This window comes from Chenopodium quinoa, unplaced genomic scaffold (genome assembly GCF_001683475.1).
Source record: "Chenopodium quinoa cultivar QQ74 unplaced genomic scaffold, ASM168347v1, whole genome shotgun sequence".
Classification (NCBI taxonomy): domain Eukaryota; kingdom Viridiplantae; phylum Streptophyta; class Magnoliopsida; order Caryophyllales; family Amaranthaceae; genus Chenopodium; species Chenopodium quinoa.
The window spans coordinates 444,996-461,648 of NW_018743434.1; the positions used below are offsets into that span (position 1 = coordinate 444,996).

The window sequence follows — 16,653 nt, forward strand, 5'->3', positions numbered from 1 at the left end:
GTGCCGACGGTGAAAATTCCGGCACAAATAACTTATGACGGTACTTCGGATCCGAAGGACCACATTGCCTCTTACGAGGGGCACATGTATCTGAACCCTAGGTCCGAAGCGACCTGGTGCAAATATTTCACGACCACTCTTAAAGGTGTTTCACAAGCGTGGATCACCAAGGGAGTAAAGGAAGGCTCGATAACCGGTTGGAAAGACCTTTCCAACAAGTTCAAGAGCAAGTTTTCTATGGCGAACCGCCGGGAGAGGACAATTGCAAAACTGATGAGTCTGCAGCAAGGGGAGGACGAGAGCCTCCGAGACTATCTGACTCACTTCAGTAACGAGTCGTCCAGAATTACAAGTCTAGATTAAGGGCTAGCCGTTTTTGCACTGGGAAACGGGCCGCAAGCTGGAAAGTTCCTTGACTTCATGGTCATGCATCCCCCGCAGATCTTGGAGGAAGCTCTGGATGTTTCCGATAAATACATCTGAGCCAACGAATGGAACAAAACCAAATTCTAGTCTCAATCCGGGGCTGGGAAGACAAAAGGACAGCAGTCCAAAAGCCAGAGGAAAGGGAAAGAGAAAGCTCAGAACCATCCTCGGCTTCCGAGCTGAAGAAAGAAAAAACCCCATTTGAGGGGAAATACGAATCATACACTCCTCTCGCCCTTCCACGTACTAAGATCTACAGCATAACAAAGGACGAGCAGAAGTACAAGAAGCTGAGGCCACTGCCATTGTGGCATCAGCAGAAAAACAAGGACCGATGGTGTAAATTCCATGAATCTCCTGGACATCACACCGAGGACTGTATCCAGGTGAGGGATCAAATTGAGGACATGGTCCGAAAAGGTTACTTGAAAAAATATCTCGCGGATCGCTGCGAAGTAAAAAAAGCCGAGAAAGATTCTCAGCAAGAACTGGATTTCCCCCGTAAAAAAGACAAGTTGCAGGACAAAGACAATCCTGACATCCTTGTCATTTCCGGAGGAACAAGCTCTCGGAAAGCACGAAAACGTCATTTGAGGGGCTTAACCCATCAAGTGAACCGAGCACCCCAGTCTCTGGTGCCAAACTTTACGTTCACAATCGAAGACTTCCGGGGGGTGGTATACCCCCAAGATGACCCTCTAGTAATCGTCACAGGGATCGCAAACCACAACGTCTAGCGAACTCTCGTCGACAGCGGAAGTGGCGCGAATATCCTTTTCTAAGAGGCTTATGACCAGCTGAAGTTGAAGACCAAGCACCTGACTCTGGTACCCTACCCGGTATCTGGATTCAATGGGTCTACAACATATCCGGACGGGAAAATTACCCTTCCTGTCACCATCGGCAGAGACCGAGCAGCCCGAAACATCATTGCCGAATTTTTGGTCGTGGACGTTCCGTCTGTATACAATGTGATTATGGGGAGACCTATAATTCACGAGATCCAAGGAGTAGTCTCAACATACCATCAAATGATCATATACGTTTCAGACGAGAGTCACTCCGAAAGAATTCCCAAATGGAGGCCCGAAGATGCAACTACCTCAACCCATCCAAAATTCGTCGCGACGACAAGGATGATGAGGAAAAAGAAAGAGAAAAAGACCGATGCACAAAGAATCCTAAAGGCTTAAGTGCTTTGGCCCAAGGCGCCCCAGCTCGAGAAAGATCTTAGGGGAAAGAAAAAGTTGGTTCCTCATCTGAGCCGAAAGACTCAGAACACCAGCAAAGTCTGGGAAGCTTACTGATATTGACAGCAGGCCAGATTGTGAAGAGTCCAGTGCCAAAGCAATGGAGCTGGACCAGCAGACTGAGTCAATAGAGTTGACTGAGGGAGACCCTGAAAAATGTGTCAGCATCGGCTTGGACTCCATCCGAACGTACATGTTGAGCTTATCCAACTTCTTCGGGACAACAAAGATGTGTTCGTTTTCTCGGCAGCGGACATGCCCGAGATTGATTCGAACCTCATCTCTCACAAGCTTAATGTTGACCCCACCTGTCGACCGATTAAGCAAAAGAAGCGGAATTACTCGCAAATAAGAACCGAGACATCGTAGGCGAAGTAAAAAAACTCCTGGACGCAGGTTTCATTGAACCCTGTCAGTATTCGGAATGGCTGGCCAATGTGGTGATGGTTCAGAAGGCAAATGGCACCTGGAGAATGTGCTTTGATTTCATGGACCTAAATAGGGACTGTCCAAAGGACTTTTATCCCTTACCGAGGATCAATAAGCTTGTCGACTCGACAAGTGGGCATGCCCTGCTTAGTTTCATGGACACATTCTTGGGGTATCACCATATCTTCATGCACCCCGACGACCGAGCAAAAATGGCCTTTGTTATAAGCGCCAGGGTGTATAATTACAAAATGATGCCCTTCGGATTGAAAAATGTGGGGGCAATGGCTGGTTGATCAGGTCTTCGCCGAGCAAAAAGGCTGCAACATGGAAGTCTATGTTGACGATTCAATCGTCAAAAGAAAAGAGGACAAAGACCATGTCGCAGACTTGGCTGAGACCTTCACCACCCTAAGGAAACACTAAGGCTCCGTTTGGTAGGGCGTAAAACATTTTCACTGAAAAGTGTTTTCCCATTTTACATTGTTTGGTTTGGTGTAAAACATTAAAAAGTAAAACTTGGGGTGGAAAATCATTTTCCACCTTATTGAAAACATTTTCCCCCCAATTTAGAAGGAAAACATTTTCCATTACAAGTGGAGGGAAACATTTTCCATCACAAGTGGAGGGAAAACATTTTCCCTCACAATTGAATTTTCAGTTCAACCAAACAATGGAAAATGCTTAAAATGGAAAATCATTTTCCATTCAACCAAACAACGGAAAACTTTTTTGAAAATGAGTTTTCCATTGTAAAATGATTTTTATGGAAAATCATTTTACATTGAAAATGTTTTACACCCTACCAAACGGACCCTAAATGAACCTGAATCCGAAAAAGTGTGTCTTCGACGTGAAGTCAGGCAAGTTCCTCGGCTTCATGGTCAGCAAAAGGGGGATTGATGCCAATCCCGCCAAAGTGCAGGCGGCGCTCGACTTTCCCGAGCCGAGAACAAAGAGGGACGTTTAGCGTCTCACCGGGAGATTGGCTGCCCTATCCAGGTTCATCTCCAGAGCCTCGGACAAGGGGTTGCCCTTCTTCAAAGCGCTGAAACTCCCAAAAACCATGGAGCTCATCTGGGAAGGTGAGCAAAAAGAAGCCTTTAAGCAGTTCGTGAACATCTGGCTTAACTATCGACGCTGGCACGCTCAGCCGAAGAAGAAACTTTGTACTTATATATGGCAGTTAGCCCGACCACTATAAGCGCGGTTTTGTTGAGAGAAGAAGAACAAAGTTCAGCAGCCGATCTACTTCGTCAGTCACACTCTGACGGATGCCAAAACTCGCTACCCCCTACTCGAGAAAGTTGCATATGTTGTGGTGGTAGCCGCTCGGAAGCTGAGGCCCTATTTTGACTGCCATTAAATAATGGTCTTGACTGATCATCCGCTGGAAAAAGTCCTCGGCAAAGTTGAAAAATCTGGTAGGCTAGCAAAGTAGGCCTTAGAGCTCACTGAGTTCAGCATCAGCTACCAGCCGAGAACAGCCATCAAGGCTCAGGCCTTAGCGAACTTCTTGGCCAAGTGTTCTTACCAGGAGACACTAGACGAGGAAAAGAAAGTTTGGACTGTTTTCACGGATGGATCCTCCACCATAAATGGTTCAGTGGCAGGGGTAGTCATAACCTCGCCCGAAGGCAAGTCCTTTGAGTATGCACTGAAATTCTCATTCAAAGCTTCAAACAACGAAGCTAAATATGAAGCAGCAATCACAGGCTTAAAGCTGTGCATAACATTGGAAGCCGAGCATGTCTGTCTACAGACAAACTCTCAGCTTGTCGCAAATTAGATTCGAGGCGAATATAAGGCCAAAGAGCCCTCAATGATAGCTTATCTCGCAAAGATCAAAACAGTTATTGCGAAGTGAAGAACTATTGAAGTCGAGCTGATCCCAAGGGGTCAGAACGCACAAGCCGATGCACTCTCCAAACTTGCAAGTTCAACTTTAACTGAGCTGAACCGATCTATATGTGGAGGTGCACCGAGAAAGAAGTGTGGACGAAGCGCCTGAGGTTTGCTGCGTCACACAAGAGCCAAGCTGGATGGACCCCATCCTAGCTAACAAGATTTGGGGAGATGTCCCGAAGACAGGAATTTGGCCTCCAAACTGAAACGAATCAGCTCAAGTTTCATCGTCTTTAAAGGAGAATTGCTGAAAAAATCTTTCTCAACCCCACTACTAAAATGCGTGGGACCAACAGATGCTGACTACATCCTTCGGGAGATCCACCTTGGCATCTGTTGAAACCACATCGGGGGGAGAGCTTTAGCCCATAAGGCATTAAGGGCAGGGTATTATTGGCCCACCATGATCTCAGACGCTATGGAGCTGGACAAAAAATGCGAGAAATGTCAAAAATTTGCGCCAGTCATCCATCAGCTTGAGATCTTCAGCCGATCCTGAATCTGCTTTCATTCGCCCAATGGGGGCTGGACATCTTGGGACCCTTTCCTGATGCCCTGTCCCAAAAAAGATGGATGATAGTCGGCATCGACTATTTCAGCAAATGGATCGAGACTGAGGCAGCCTCGAACATCTCAGAGCAAACTGTAAGGAAATTTATCTGTCAGAATATCATCATTCGCTTTGGGGTTCCGAAGGCTCTTGTCTTTGGTCATGGAAAGCAATTTGATAATTTGCCGCGGAAGCGGTACACAGACCAGTTCGGCATTAAGTTGACATACTCGGCAATGTGTCATCCGCAGAGCAATGGTCAAGCCGAAGCTGCAAACAAGCAAATCCTCAATGCTCTCAAGAAGAGGTTGAAGATCAAAAGTCCAAGTGGACAGAGGAACCCTCTGGTCACTTCGGACAACTGAAAAAGAGGCTACGGGATAATCACCTTTTAAGCTGGTGTATGGATTCGAAGCCGTCCAACCTGTGGAAATTGGCACAGAGAGTTTGCCCATGAATCTGTTCTCAGCCAAGGAAAATGAACAACTCATGAAAGAATCCCTCGATTTCTTGACGAGATCTGGGACTCGGCTCGAGACAGAATGGCTGCATATAAGCAAAGGATCAGCAAATTTTACAACACAAGAGTTCATGCAAGACTTCTCAAAATTGGTGATCTTGTTCTTCGGAATGTTGCAGCTGTGCAAAAAGGACACATTCATGGGAAGGCCCCTATGAAATTTATGATGAACTTCAGCCCGGAACATACCGACTTCGGCAGTTGGATGGAACTGAGCTGAAGAATCATTGGAATGCTGATGTACTTAAGAAATATCATGTGTAAACCCTTTGGGGCGGAACAACCTATGTATGTGCATCTTCAAATTAATGAAAGACCTTTGAGCCACCATTTCCACCAAATTTACGAGTTGCTATTCTCTGTCTTCTTTAAATTTTTGAAAAAAAGGTTTACCTCGGCACTGTCCTGAGTGTAGCCTAACAGGGGCTTCGCGCTTCGGATTGCCGAGGAACCAGCCTAATAGAGGATAATGACTTTACCCCCGAACTATAGCCACTTGTTGGTATTGTACTTCGGATGAGTTAGTCCTGGGGGCAAAGAGGTCGTGGACTAATCTGAGGTATAGCCTAAACATTGGCATTGTGCTTCAGAGGAGTTACATCTGAAACATTGCCAGAATGATGGCCTTGTGCTTTGGATAGTCATTCCCTAAGAGAAATTTTTAAGAATCGAGAGATGCTGCTCTTGGAGTCCAAGACTTTTGAGCAGCGAACTCATAGATTCCTCAAATAAAAGAAGAGAAAAGAGAAAGCCGAAACTCCATAAATTATGTAGTCAGCGAACTCATAGATTCCTTCTTTGCTCGGGCTTCGGCTTCAACCTGACGAGCCAAAAAAAGCAACCTCGGTAGGATGGGCCATAATGCAGATACGGGTCGTTAGGATCCATGGACCATTCCTCGGCTTCGTTCCAGTTAATGTTGGGATCGGCATGGAAAGCAAGGTGCCGAGCTGTCTGGAAGCTGTTGTCAAAACCCTTGTCATATTCATCTTGGGTGTAGATTTTGACTTTTAGCAACTTTCGGGCTGCCTCAAGGTCAGCTTGAGTCTTGGCAGCCCCTTCGCCCTGAGCCTTCAGCTGGCTTCAGACGTCATTCAGCTCATCTTGGGCCTGGGAAAGCTCGGCATCTTTGGCTTCCAGCTCAAGCTCAGCCTCAAAGAGCTTCGCATCCTGAGTTTCCAGCTCATTCCTAAGTCCTCAGACTGCTTCTTCATAGCTTCGGCTTCTGCCTGGGGAGCCTTCTCTTTGAAGTCCTTGACCATCAGACGCCAAGTCTCAACCTCTCGCTGCACCCTCTGTTCAATGCGGGCCTTGAAGTTGGGAATGTCTGCAGCCCCGTACTCCTGGACCAGCGCTTGACCCTCGTCTACCGAAGGGAAGACGGTTTGCTCCAAATCCTGGCAGAAGGTCTGAAAATTGGCAGTCATGGCATCCACGTCAGCTCTAAGGGCAGTGGCCGCATCTTCGGCATCTAGCCTCTTCAGTTCAGCAATCTTTGCTTGGCATTCAGCTTCCTCGGCCTTCTCTACCTTGGATTTCAGCCCATCGTTCATCTCCACAGCCAAGAAGTGGTTATGAACGACCTGCAAAGTTGAGAAGCAATAATTAGCCGAAGTAAATAAATAAATAAATAAATAAATAAAGGGAGATAGAGAGAAAGAGTTTAAACTTAAGTGAAAAATCTTAAGTACCGAAAGATTTACCTGCATTAGCAGCCTCTGATTTTTCAACAAAGGGATCCGAGACCCTAGCAAGTGGCTCAGATGCGCCAGCGCCAGCCCCAATGGTCCAAACCCTGACCCTCTCCAGGTCAGATATGCTAGAGAGGTTGTCGAAGTACTCCATGGCCGAACTACGCCTAGACTCGAAGACGTTCCTGGCATAGTCGGGAACAGGCACCAAAGGGGCAAAACAGAACCCCATCTCCGTAGACTGAAACATCTTGAAGGATTCAATAGCCGAAGTTGAAGGCATATTGGTGTTCTTGGCCTCCTCAGCTTTCTTTTCCCCTTTAGCCTCCTTCAGACCATCAGCATCCAAACCCTTGAGGTCTTCATTCAAAATTAGCACTTCCTCGTCCTCAGGGTGGACGAGCAGTGCATCAGCTTCCCTCTGAACCTCGTCGGTAAAGGGCTCGGCCACGTGCCGAGGAGTGGAGAAAGGAGCCAAACTAGAAATTTCAACCTCCTGAGTCTCAGGAGGAGCTTCCGGCAGAGCCTCAACCTCCCCAAATGACTCAGGAGGAGGAGTCTTCGTTAGATTATCTCCCTCGGCACGAACCTCGGAGGGGGAGGAGTCTTTTCTTTCCTTTCCTCTGGCTTGTCCTCCTCATGCCGAGGTTTCTTGGCAAGGACAAGGGCAGGTTGAAACTGCCCAGGGTTAAGAACAACCCTTCTTCTCTTCGGGCCGGACATCTCTTCATCTGAAGAGGATTCTTCTCCAGCCGGCTTTCCTCTATTTCCTTTTTCTTCGTCAGACTGCATCTGAAGAAATAAGGGGACAAAGAGCAATATGAGTACCAAGTCAAAAAAAAAAAAAAAAAAAAAGAAAGGCAACATCAAGACAAGTCTGGAAGGCTCACCGAAGTCTTCAATAGGCGTTCATCTTCAGCTTCCCTATCCTCTTCTTAAGCTTTCTCCTCTGCCGCCGAGGATCAGCAGCAGAGGTAGAAGGTTCAGCAGCGCTTCTAGAGGCATCGACAACTCTTGCCGCCCTCACAGCAACAGCAGCAACAACAGCCTGTTCTGCAGGGCTCAGAAGGAAGAAAGGGTCACGTTTCTTCCACCAGACCTTCTGTGCCTCGTACTCAGCAACACTGACTATTTGAAGCTTAGTCTTGCGCAAAGAAGAGGGTCGTTCTGATGACTCAGTTATATCGGGAGCGTTCTTCGTCACCCGCCTTGCAGCGTTAATCCCGAGCCGATTGTAGTTAATACCAGAATTTCCCTCGTGCAACACTGAAAAGCCGAAATTCAAGGGTTAGTCAGCACGAAGAAAGCAAACAATAAAAGAAAAAAGAGAAAAGCAAAGGCCTTCGGCCCCAGCCGAACTCTTTACCCCCTTGGTATTTTAGGCTGAGGCAGACAACGGCAAGCATCTTCTCCTGGAAGATGTAGTGGTAACAGGGCAGCCAAGTTGTGGGCACTTGGGCCATTCAGCCCGTGCCCCTTGGATTCTTCTCTTGCCGAAGAGAGTAAGCAGCTCCTTCTCATGATCATCGAACTCATCAGGTCCGATGCTCCTCATCTGGGGATCAAGCTCGCTCAAGTACCTTGGCCCGCCAAAATAGTTCGGATGGTCCTCTTCGGAAGGCGCCCGAACCCAAATTCATTGGCCCCGCCAATCCTTGTCCAAAGTATCATTCGACTAAGTGGTGAGATGCCCCCTATGGGTCTCAATCCGCCACCATCTAGTGCCATGATGTTCGTCTGATTGTTAGTTCGGCACCAATTTGTGGAGTTTCTGAAAAACATGGAGGCTCGGCGCAAAACCATAAAAGAGGCACACCCAGAGGAACGTCACCATCCTTCGGGTGCTGGCGGGGGTTAATTGGCACAACGAGATGTTGTACCCGTTCAGCACTTCAACAACAAAGGAGTGCGGAGGGAACCGAAGCCCAAACTGCAGCTGCCGAGTATACTTCCCGATGTACCCAGGGGGAGGACGGTGAATCCTATTTGGAGTTGTGGGCATTCGGCACCAATATCCATCTCCCTTCATTATTCCGTAAAAAATTTCAATTTGCTTGGCAAAGCGCTAGAGGGGACTCTCGTCCACCCACCAGTCATAAGGAGGGGTGGTCATCAACCCGAAGTTCTCGGGGACGTTGCCACACTCCCTTGCTCCAGGGGGCAAATCCCAAGGTCCGGGCGCCCAACTCCCGCCTTGGCCGGAGGTGCTAGCCTCCCCTGAATCTCGGGGAGGCGCGAATGACAACGGCACCGCAGGAATCGCGGCTCCGCTAGAAGAAGCTGTTGTCCCAACCTTGGGACGAGGGTTGCGGCCGCTCAAAGGGGGCATCATCTCCAGCGAACGATTGCGTCACGGAATCAGCTGAGGAACTTCCTCCTCCTCATCGACCACCATAGGTATCTTTCCTCGGTCTCGAGCCATTCTCATCAGTGGAAGTTCGAGAAATCGAGAAAAAGGGGTATGCTCTAAAAATCAAAGAAATCCAAAGAAATTTCGAAGAAAATTACCTTTACCAGAAGCGGAATTCGCCGATCTACGAGTTCGGAGCAACGAACTTTGGTTTCAGGTTTCGGATTGCTGAGAATATACGGAAAAAGGAAAGCGGTTTAACAGTGGTGATTAGCGAAGAGCAGAAGAGAATTAGCAAGGAAATGAGGAGAGAGAGTGGGATGAGTGGCTTAAAATGACTTTCTGGAAGCAGAATTTTGGGAGTCCGCGCCACTAAAACCCCCACTAACTCCACTTCAATGCAACCGTTAAACACTTCCTTAATTAACTTCCCATTAAACCTTCCAACTTCCCTAATCACTCTCTAAATAACTGTTATTGCCTCAATAACTACCCTAATTCAAACTCTAATTAAATCATTTACTTCCCTCCATTTTGCAAGTAAAAACCCGGCCCGTCATGCTTCCGAATTGGGTCTGGGGGGCAAGTTGTTTGGGTCCAATTTACTTCAATTGGGCCGGTCCATAAATGATTTAATTACAAAGCCAAAAGCAAGGTTCAACTCTCCAAATAATTGCTAAGTTAGTCAAGGCCCAGTCAACGTGGCAAACCCACTTGATTTAAGGTCCATTCATCTATTGAGCAAAGGTATAAAAGCCTTCAATCTTCTCTCTCTACATTCATTCAATTAAAGCCTCAAGTAATTAATACTCTTGCATAGCTTTCTCTCTCTAAACACTGTATTGACTTCGGCATCGAAGGGGTCATCCTCGGCACAACCACCGAGGCCAGTTTACGTGTGTTTGCTGTGCAGGAAACCCTCGACCCAGTCATCACTTGGACCGAGATCAATCTTCAGGCCACAGAAAAGGACCTTGCCGAAGGTCCTATTGTTTTTACCCGAAACAGACAGTAACAATTAAAGGAATACAAAAAAAAAAAAAATGCAGCAAAGCAATGGTAAAAGAACAACAAAGGTGATGTTTGTAGTGACCCGTGAGAGAGAATAAACATTCAAAGAGAAAAAAATTAAATTTGCGGAAGCTAGATCGAAAACCTAAGCTGTGACACTATGTTAGATTTCGGGAAAACTCCTCAATCTGGAGTGTGTACCATTGATCAATATATATAGAGTTTTATAAGACTCGTAATCCTAGTACGATATGGATACAAAATATATACAAATATTATCCTAATCTGTGACAAATATTATCATAACTATAATATTTATCATATGCATTTACATGTATGTTATGCTAATAGTTTTACTGTAGATTTTATTCCGTTGTTTGATTGATATTTTCATGTTTATTAAAAGGCATTTATAAATAAATCTTTAGTCATATAGTCACTAGATTGTATAGTTTTATTGGTAATAATATGCATCATTTATGTAATATAATGTATACTACTTTTAAATATTTTCAACACAACTAATTAACAATAAATTTTTATTTTCAATTGTAGTTTTAATAATTTTTGCGTTATTTTTTTATTTTTCTATATGCATTGTATTTTTTCTATTCCTCATGAGTTGCCTCATTTTTATATTATATCACAATTAATTATGGAAAAATGATAATTAGAACCGTGCATCGCACGAGCACTAATCTAGTTATGAATAGTGTTAAGCCGATTATATCCCTAAAAATGTCTATTTACATATATACCCATATTTATACATGCAAATCAAATGTGTGACATTTTTTCCCTTTCTTATCACATTTGTAGCACGGTAGCATAGCTTTTTAGCTTTTTAGCTTTTTTTTTTTTTTTTCCCTTTTTCTTTTCTACCTTTAAAATTTTTGAGATAACTCTTATATTTATATATAGTGTTTAAACAATTATACCCTTTAATTTGTTTATTTACTTATTTACCCTTATTAATGTTAGTTTACTAATTTATTGAACTCTAAGAATAGTCTGCAGATATTTATACCCTTAAAAAATTTTGTTTATATATTTTTCTTCTATAATATTATCAACTACTAATTTTGTGATATAAAATCAAACTAAAAGAGATTCCTGAACATGGCTAGCTATGCACGCGCATCACACACATTAGTCACCCTAGTTACCAAAAAAATTTCAAAGTTCATAAGAAGTGTTATGTACAAATTTTAACTATAACTGTCATTACCACCAGCTGAATAGACCGTTTGAGATTTTTGGCTAATCAATCCTCACTTAGGACTGGTAAAAAGTCAAAGAGAGCAGTCCAACATGAATATTTCACTAATTCACAGATATATACGAAGTATATTGCAGTACCAAGTTGGTACTGGATAGTATGATGCTGCAGTACTGGATATATACGAAGTATATTGCAGTACCAAGTTGCCTGATAAAATCCGGCTAGAATTACACATTCATTCAGGGCAGTGGAAGAAAATAATAAGTCCCGTCAAAGTAATAAACAAACTGTGATGTCAACAATATACAACCTTCGCTAAGAGTTCATTGCCTCATCTTTATGATAGAATGTATATGTGCCTTCTCTCTCCATAATTTTGGTTATTTACATATTTGAAATGAAGGGAGAAAATTGAATGGGGCAAGAAGGGGTTTTACTTTAGATAGTTCTTTCGACAGCAATTCATTGGAAACGTTCATCCTCCATACAGACAGCAGCATAAATTGCTCAACAGATATCATTGTTTTTGCTGGGATTCACATGTACATAAAACGCTGAACAAAGATCAGTTCTTTGTGAAAAGAGCACCTCCTGATCAGATCTAGCATTTCAACTAAACAAATCCACGAGCATATAGTCTATACTATCAAGGCCTGGAGAAAAAAACATGGATGGCCTGAATGCCTAACATTCACAGGAGCAAACTACATGTGTTCTAAACATATAATAGATCAGGCAGCCCTCACCTTGAGCCTAAGTTCTTCATCGCCTTTTAGCTTCTTTGGGCTTAGGGGGTCAGAGCTGAATTTCTGCACAAGAATCTTGTAACAAGGCAAAAGTACAACATAAAGTAGGGCCAGGATGAACGGTGCTGCAAGCAGCCACCCCACCAACTGTACACAGAGTTAAAAAAAAACAAAAAAACAAAAAAACAAAAAAAAATCAAATCAGCATCACAATTTAGTGCAAATGCAGGAAAATAACTTAGACAAAAGAACAGTACAAGCATAAAAACATAACACTGAGAAGGCTACTGATGTATAAGTTTATAATAAGGGGAACTTAAGATGTATTAATGTAATGGATAAGGAACTTTGGATGAATGACCCTAAGCAGCACAATAAAGCAAGTTCTATTAAATAATCACGCAAAAGAAAATCCAGTGTCTTTTAGAGTATGTTCTACTCAACTTATTTTAACTTGTCTCAGATAAAAAAAAAAATTCAAAAAGTTCAATAACAGCGTAAAAGGGGAAAAAATAACATAGGTTCAGATAAGTCAAATTGAGCTGAAAAGGTTATACCCCCTAGTGTTGTTTTATTTATTTATTTATTTCCCTTTGGTTGACAACAGCAGAGTACCAGATTTCAGTTGAGAAACAATTGACGACACAAAAGTAATAATGAACAAGTTAGGAAAGGTCAGTTTGAAACTTATTAAAATAAAAAGAACAAGCACTTTGAAATATTAGGTGGTTAAGTGATCATCATCGTCATCATAAGCCTCTTAAATTTCAAACCAATTTGGTATATTGGGATCTGTCATCAAAGATTTCTAATGGATAAAACAGTTATGATCAAGGATAAAAACAGACCATACAAAGAAAAACCAAATTCTGATGACTGAACTTAACCTAAAGAGATGATGTTGCACCAAAAAAACAAAAATTAAGGAAAACATGTCCCTTTAAGCTAAAGAAATAGGAGCATCAACATGAGAACGCCTTGATGAACAAAAGGTTTCATGGCACCTTGAATCATATCTAAAAGAAAATTTATATATCCTTTTTCAATATTTTTTGGATTGGAACTTTCAATACAAGGGGAATATGTTGTACTTGTACTTCAATACTAACAATTTCTTTATGAATTTTAACTGACAATGAATCTAATGAACCCATATGATATATATTATCTATATTTTGCTCTGTAATTGCTCAATTTGAATAACAAGGAGCATATGACTTTGAAAATGAATTTGATAGATAGTCACAATTTTTTATTTTATTTTATTTTTTTTAAGACTGGACCATCAACTAAATGAGATTTTCTAATATCAACCATAGGAATACATTTTTTAGGAAACCTAGGGTTGAGTGTTATCCACGTGAATATGGTTTTAGCAGTGAACTGCCATCAAAGAATGTCTAACAAGTTCATTTAACTCATTAGCTGCCTGTATTTATTGCTTACTTGAGAAAAGCAGTCAACCAAACAACAAATTTCTGGCTATTATCTGGTAGCTTATGTTTACCATTTTGAAGTGATAGGGAGGTTAGATATACGAAATAATCATATATCTAATCTTCAAAACAAAGAAGGGTATTTTATTCCACCTTTAATCCATCCTTTTTTGTTAACTATACATAACTGAATCAATGAACCCAAAAAAGAGGTAACAATACATACTTGGTATCTTTTAAACTGTCACAAAAATGTAAAAGCCATACATACTAGCACTTTGGAATTCGGAATTTAAAAGACCAAAGCAAATGTCTCTTTAAACTCTACCTATATTTCCTATATGCTGCTATTACTAGATTACCAAATAACCCTTTTTCTAATCATCTTCGAGACGGAGAAAAAAGCCATTTGAGATTGTCAAAAAGTCTTTGAAGTTGTGTAGAACAGGCTGGCACTGCCACCTTTCCTTCAGCCTTACCCATGGTAGAAGTTTCGTACTTTCATTAAAGCCACTAGGGCTATGGTATACAGGTGTTGTTTGGTGTGCAAGGTATACTGTACACACCCGCCCAAAATAATAGAGAGAGCAAACAAGTAGAGAGGCGGGAAGAAGAAATATAATAGGTTGAATTCATACCGCATGAACAATGCTTAGTAGAACATCAGTTGAAGCTTGGCCTGTCAGAACCTTCTTCAAAGCATCAGAGGTCAATGGAAATTGAGGACCACCACAGATAGCTTCACCAAGACGCAGGAAGGGTATCACCAAACTACAAAGCATAGAAACTATAATATAGCAGATCACAAAATTAAGGGTACAAATGAACCACAAGGGTGGGTACAAATGATCCACAAAGGTAAAATTATAAGACCAGCAACCCAATTACAGTCAGAAAAACATTGAAGTAGATTTAACCTCATAGGAGATATTTCCCATTATTCATTTTAAAAGAAAATTACCTCAATTCAATGGGAGTAGCTACAAAATTCGCCAGCAGCACACTTGCAGGATGGCAACGTGACCCCAACAAAGGAATAGCAATTCCACATAAAAAAACAGTTACCCCTGTTAAAGTTAAATTTAGCATGTACATTCTCAAATGAACATTACTTAAACTCAGTAGTCGCACTTAGAAGCATGATACCAATAGAGCAATTATAACAACAGACTTCTACTGCAACTTCCAAGGGACCAATCTACTTAATAAATGACTATCTTATTTCAGCAATATATATATGGTGTGTTTACGCGCACACACACACACTAACGCTAAAACATTACCTAAAACGCACATACTCTATTGGAAGCCAAATATGTGAGGCATGATTTATCATTTCAAGACCAATAGGTGAAGGTAAATGGTGAACCACAATTGGTGGTCGAAAATAAATATTTTTTTACTAGTTTAATAAAAATTTCTTAGATATTTGAGTAAAAATAAACTTCCAATAAATTGATACGTGAAGGTAAATGGTGAATACCACAAAATAATAAAATGAGTCAAAAATCCTTTGTGTACAAAAATGCAAGGATTTTGGGAAGAAAGATAGTTTTAAACTTAGATATTAATTCTCTAGTTACTAGTTGTAGAGTTCCAAATGACTTCACAAAGCAATTTAGAGGTAAAACCATACAAACATGCATCTTTGAGCAAAAGAAAGAAGAAAACACTGAGAACATGGAAACTAAAACACATTTATCATCACATTATTTTTCCCTTTGAAATGCGGAGTATATATGGCCCGTATAGTATATGGTAATGTATGGAGGTGATGTAAGAAATGTTTAATCAAGGTTACGCTTTTCCATATCTCTTTTTTTCATAATTTCCAATTTTCAATAACAAGATTAACAACTCATTAACACATGTAGAGGTAGTAATGTAGTATTGACAATTGACTAAAAACTAGAAACATATGAAGAAAACACAGGATTGGAGTTCCATCAACATGGACATTAGCAAGTGACATCCTTTACAAGATTATATAGAAATATCTGTTCCTATCACCCCCCTTTATCACCACTTACCAAACAGGCCGATAGAGTAATACATATCATAGTACCAACAATTTAAATCCACAAAACAACACCAATTACAATTGCAGATAGCTTAACACAAACACATAATCAACTTTAACAACAAGCTATATCCAAAAACAATTCATTTAAACAGCAAAAAAAATACTTAGTACTAAGTATTAAAAGTAGTCATACAATCATACCCAAAAGCTCAAAATTTCACATCAACAGTAAAAATACAAAATTTCTACTCAATTAAACAGGAAAAAGAGGAGATAACATACCACATATTGGGAATACACCCAAGGTAAAACCCAAAGATGTTGAAAATGCCAATTGCTTAGGCTCAGCACCCCTATAATCATTCCAATTACACAATAATTAATTACATTAATCATGATATTAAGCAATATATGCTAATTTCGAAAATGGTCAATAAACCCAAATCAAAGCTTGGGAAATTTGAACTGAAACAAACATTAAAAAAGATTATTTGACATAGATTATGATACCCACCTCAAAAGGGTCAATAATTTGGAGATTATCAAAGTAAAAAGGTCCAAAATTTAAGAAAAAAAATGAGTAGAAAAATGCACAAATAATCACTAAAAATAGATAGAGAAGAAAACCTGCGTAAAATTTGGAGAAGGGGTTCGACGATCTTGTTGTGAAGCCAGGTACCCAAAGCAGACGTCGGATTCCGCATTTCTCGGGTCGGGTCGGGTCGGATCGGGTTGAGAGAGAAAAGATATAGCTAAAGAAGAGTAATAATGGTTTGAGATCCGAGATGGAGTGGAGGCAAACTGAAATTAAAGTTTCCATTTTTGTTCTCACCTCATGTTTATTTTATATTTATTTTCTTGTGACTCACTCTTTTCATTTTTGTTCTCACCTCATGTTTTAATTATTTTTATTTTCATGTCACAATCACTAAATCACATAAGATATTCTATTAGTCAATGGCTCAACTTAGAAATTTAGAATAGTGCGAGTTTAAAATGTACTCGGTATTTTGGATAAATTTTACTACCTTCTATAAAGTTCATTTTATTATAGCTCAACTCAAAATAAAAAAAGTGCGAATTTAAGCAAATTT

At 41.4% G+C, this 16,653-nt stretch overlaps 2 protein-coding genes across 3 annotated transcripts; one reads left to right on the plus strand and one right to left on the minus strand.

Moving 5' to 3' along the window:
- Positions 1-491: 491 nt before the first annotated feature.
- Positions 492-1,163, plus strand: LOC110739099. The gene has a single exon (XM_021919552.1). The coding sequence runs from the start codon at positions 492-494 to the stop codon at positions 1,161-1,163; it is 672 nt and encodes a 223-aa protein (XP_021775244.1).
- Positions 1,164-11,469: 10,306 nt separating this feature from the next.
- LOC110739146 lies at positions 11,470-16,406 on the minus strand. 2 transcript variants are annotated; one of them, XM_021919610.1, is made up of 6 exons: positions 16,187-16,406; positions 15,842-15,912; positions 14,498-14,603; positions 14,175-14,307; positions 12,101-12,247; positions 11,470-11,883 (listed from the first exon to the last, which is right to left on the minus strand). In XM_021919610.1, exons 1-6 carry the CDS (start codon positions 16,261-16,263, stop codon positions 11,872-11,874), a joined length of 546 nt encoding a protein of 181 aa, XP_021775302.1. In that variant the 5' UTR covers positions 16,264-16,406; the 3' UTR covers positions 11,470-11,871. The 2 variants fall into 2 exon arrangements, with proteins under 2 accessions (XP_021775302.1, XP_021775301.1); XM_021919609.1 differs by having other exon boundaries at positions 11,470-12,007; positions 16,187-16,400.
- Positions 16,407-16,653: the final 247 nt, after the last annotated feature.

What these genes read in the sequence shown, in the direction of transcription:
- LOC110739099 (XM_021919552.1), top strand. Translation starts at nt 492, where the DNA reads ATGGAACAAAACCAAATTCTAGTCTCAATCCGGGGCTGGGAAGACAAA.
- LOC110739146 (XM_021919609.1), bottom strand. Translation starts at nt 16,263, where the DNA reads ATGCGGAATCCGACGTCTGCTTTGGGTACCTGGCTTCACAACAAGATC. An exon ending in CTTCTCCAAATTTTACGCAG is followed by an intron (nt 15,913 to 16,186) that starts GTTTTCTTCTCT and finishes GAATGATTATAG; the next exon opens with GGGTGCTGAGCCTAAGCAAT. An exon ending in GCTACTCCCATTGAATTGAG is followed by an intron (nt 14,308 to 14,497) that starts GTAATTTTCTTT and finishes TATGCTTTGTAG; the next exon opens with TTTGGTGATACCCTTCCTGC.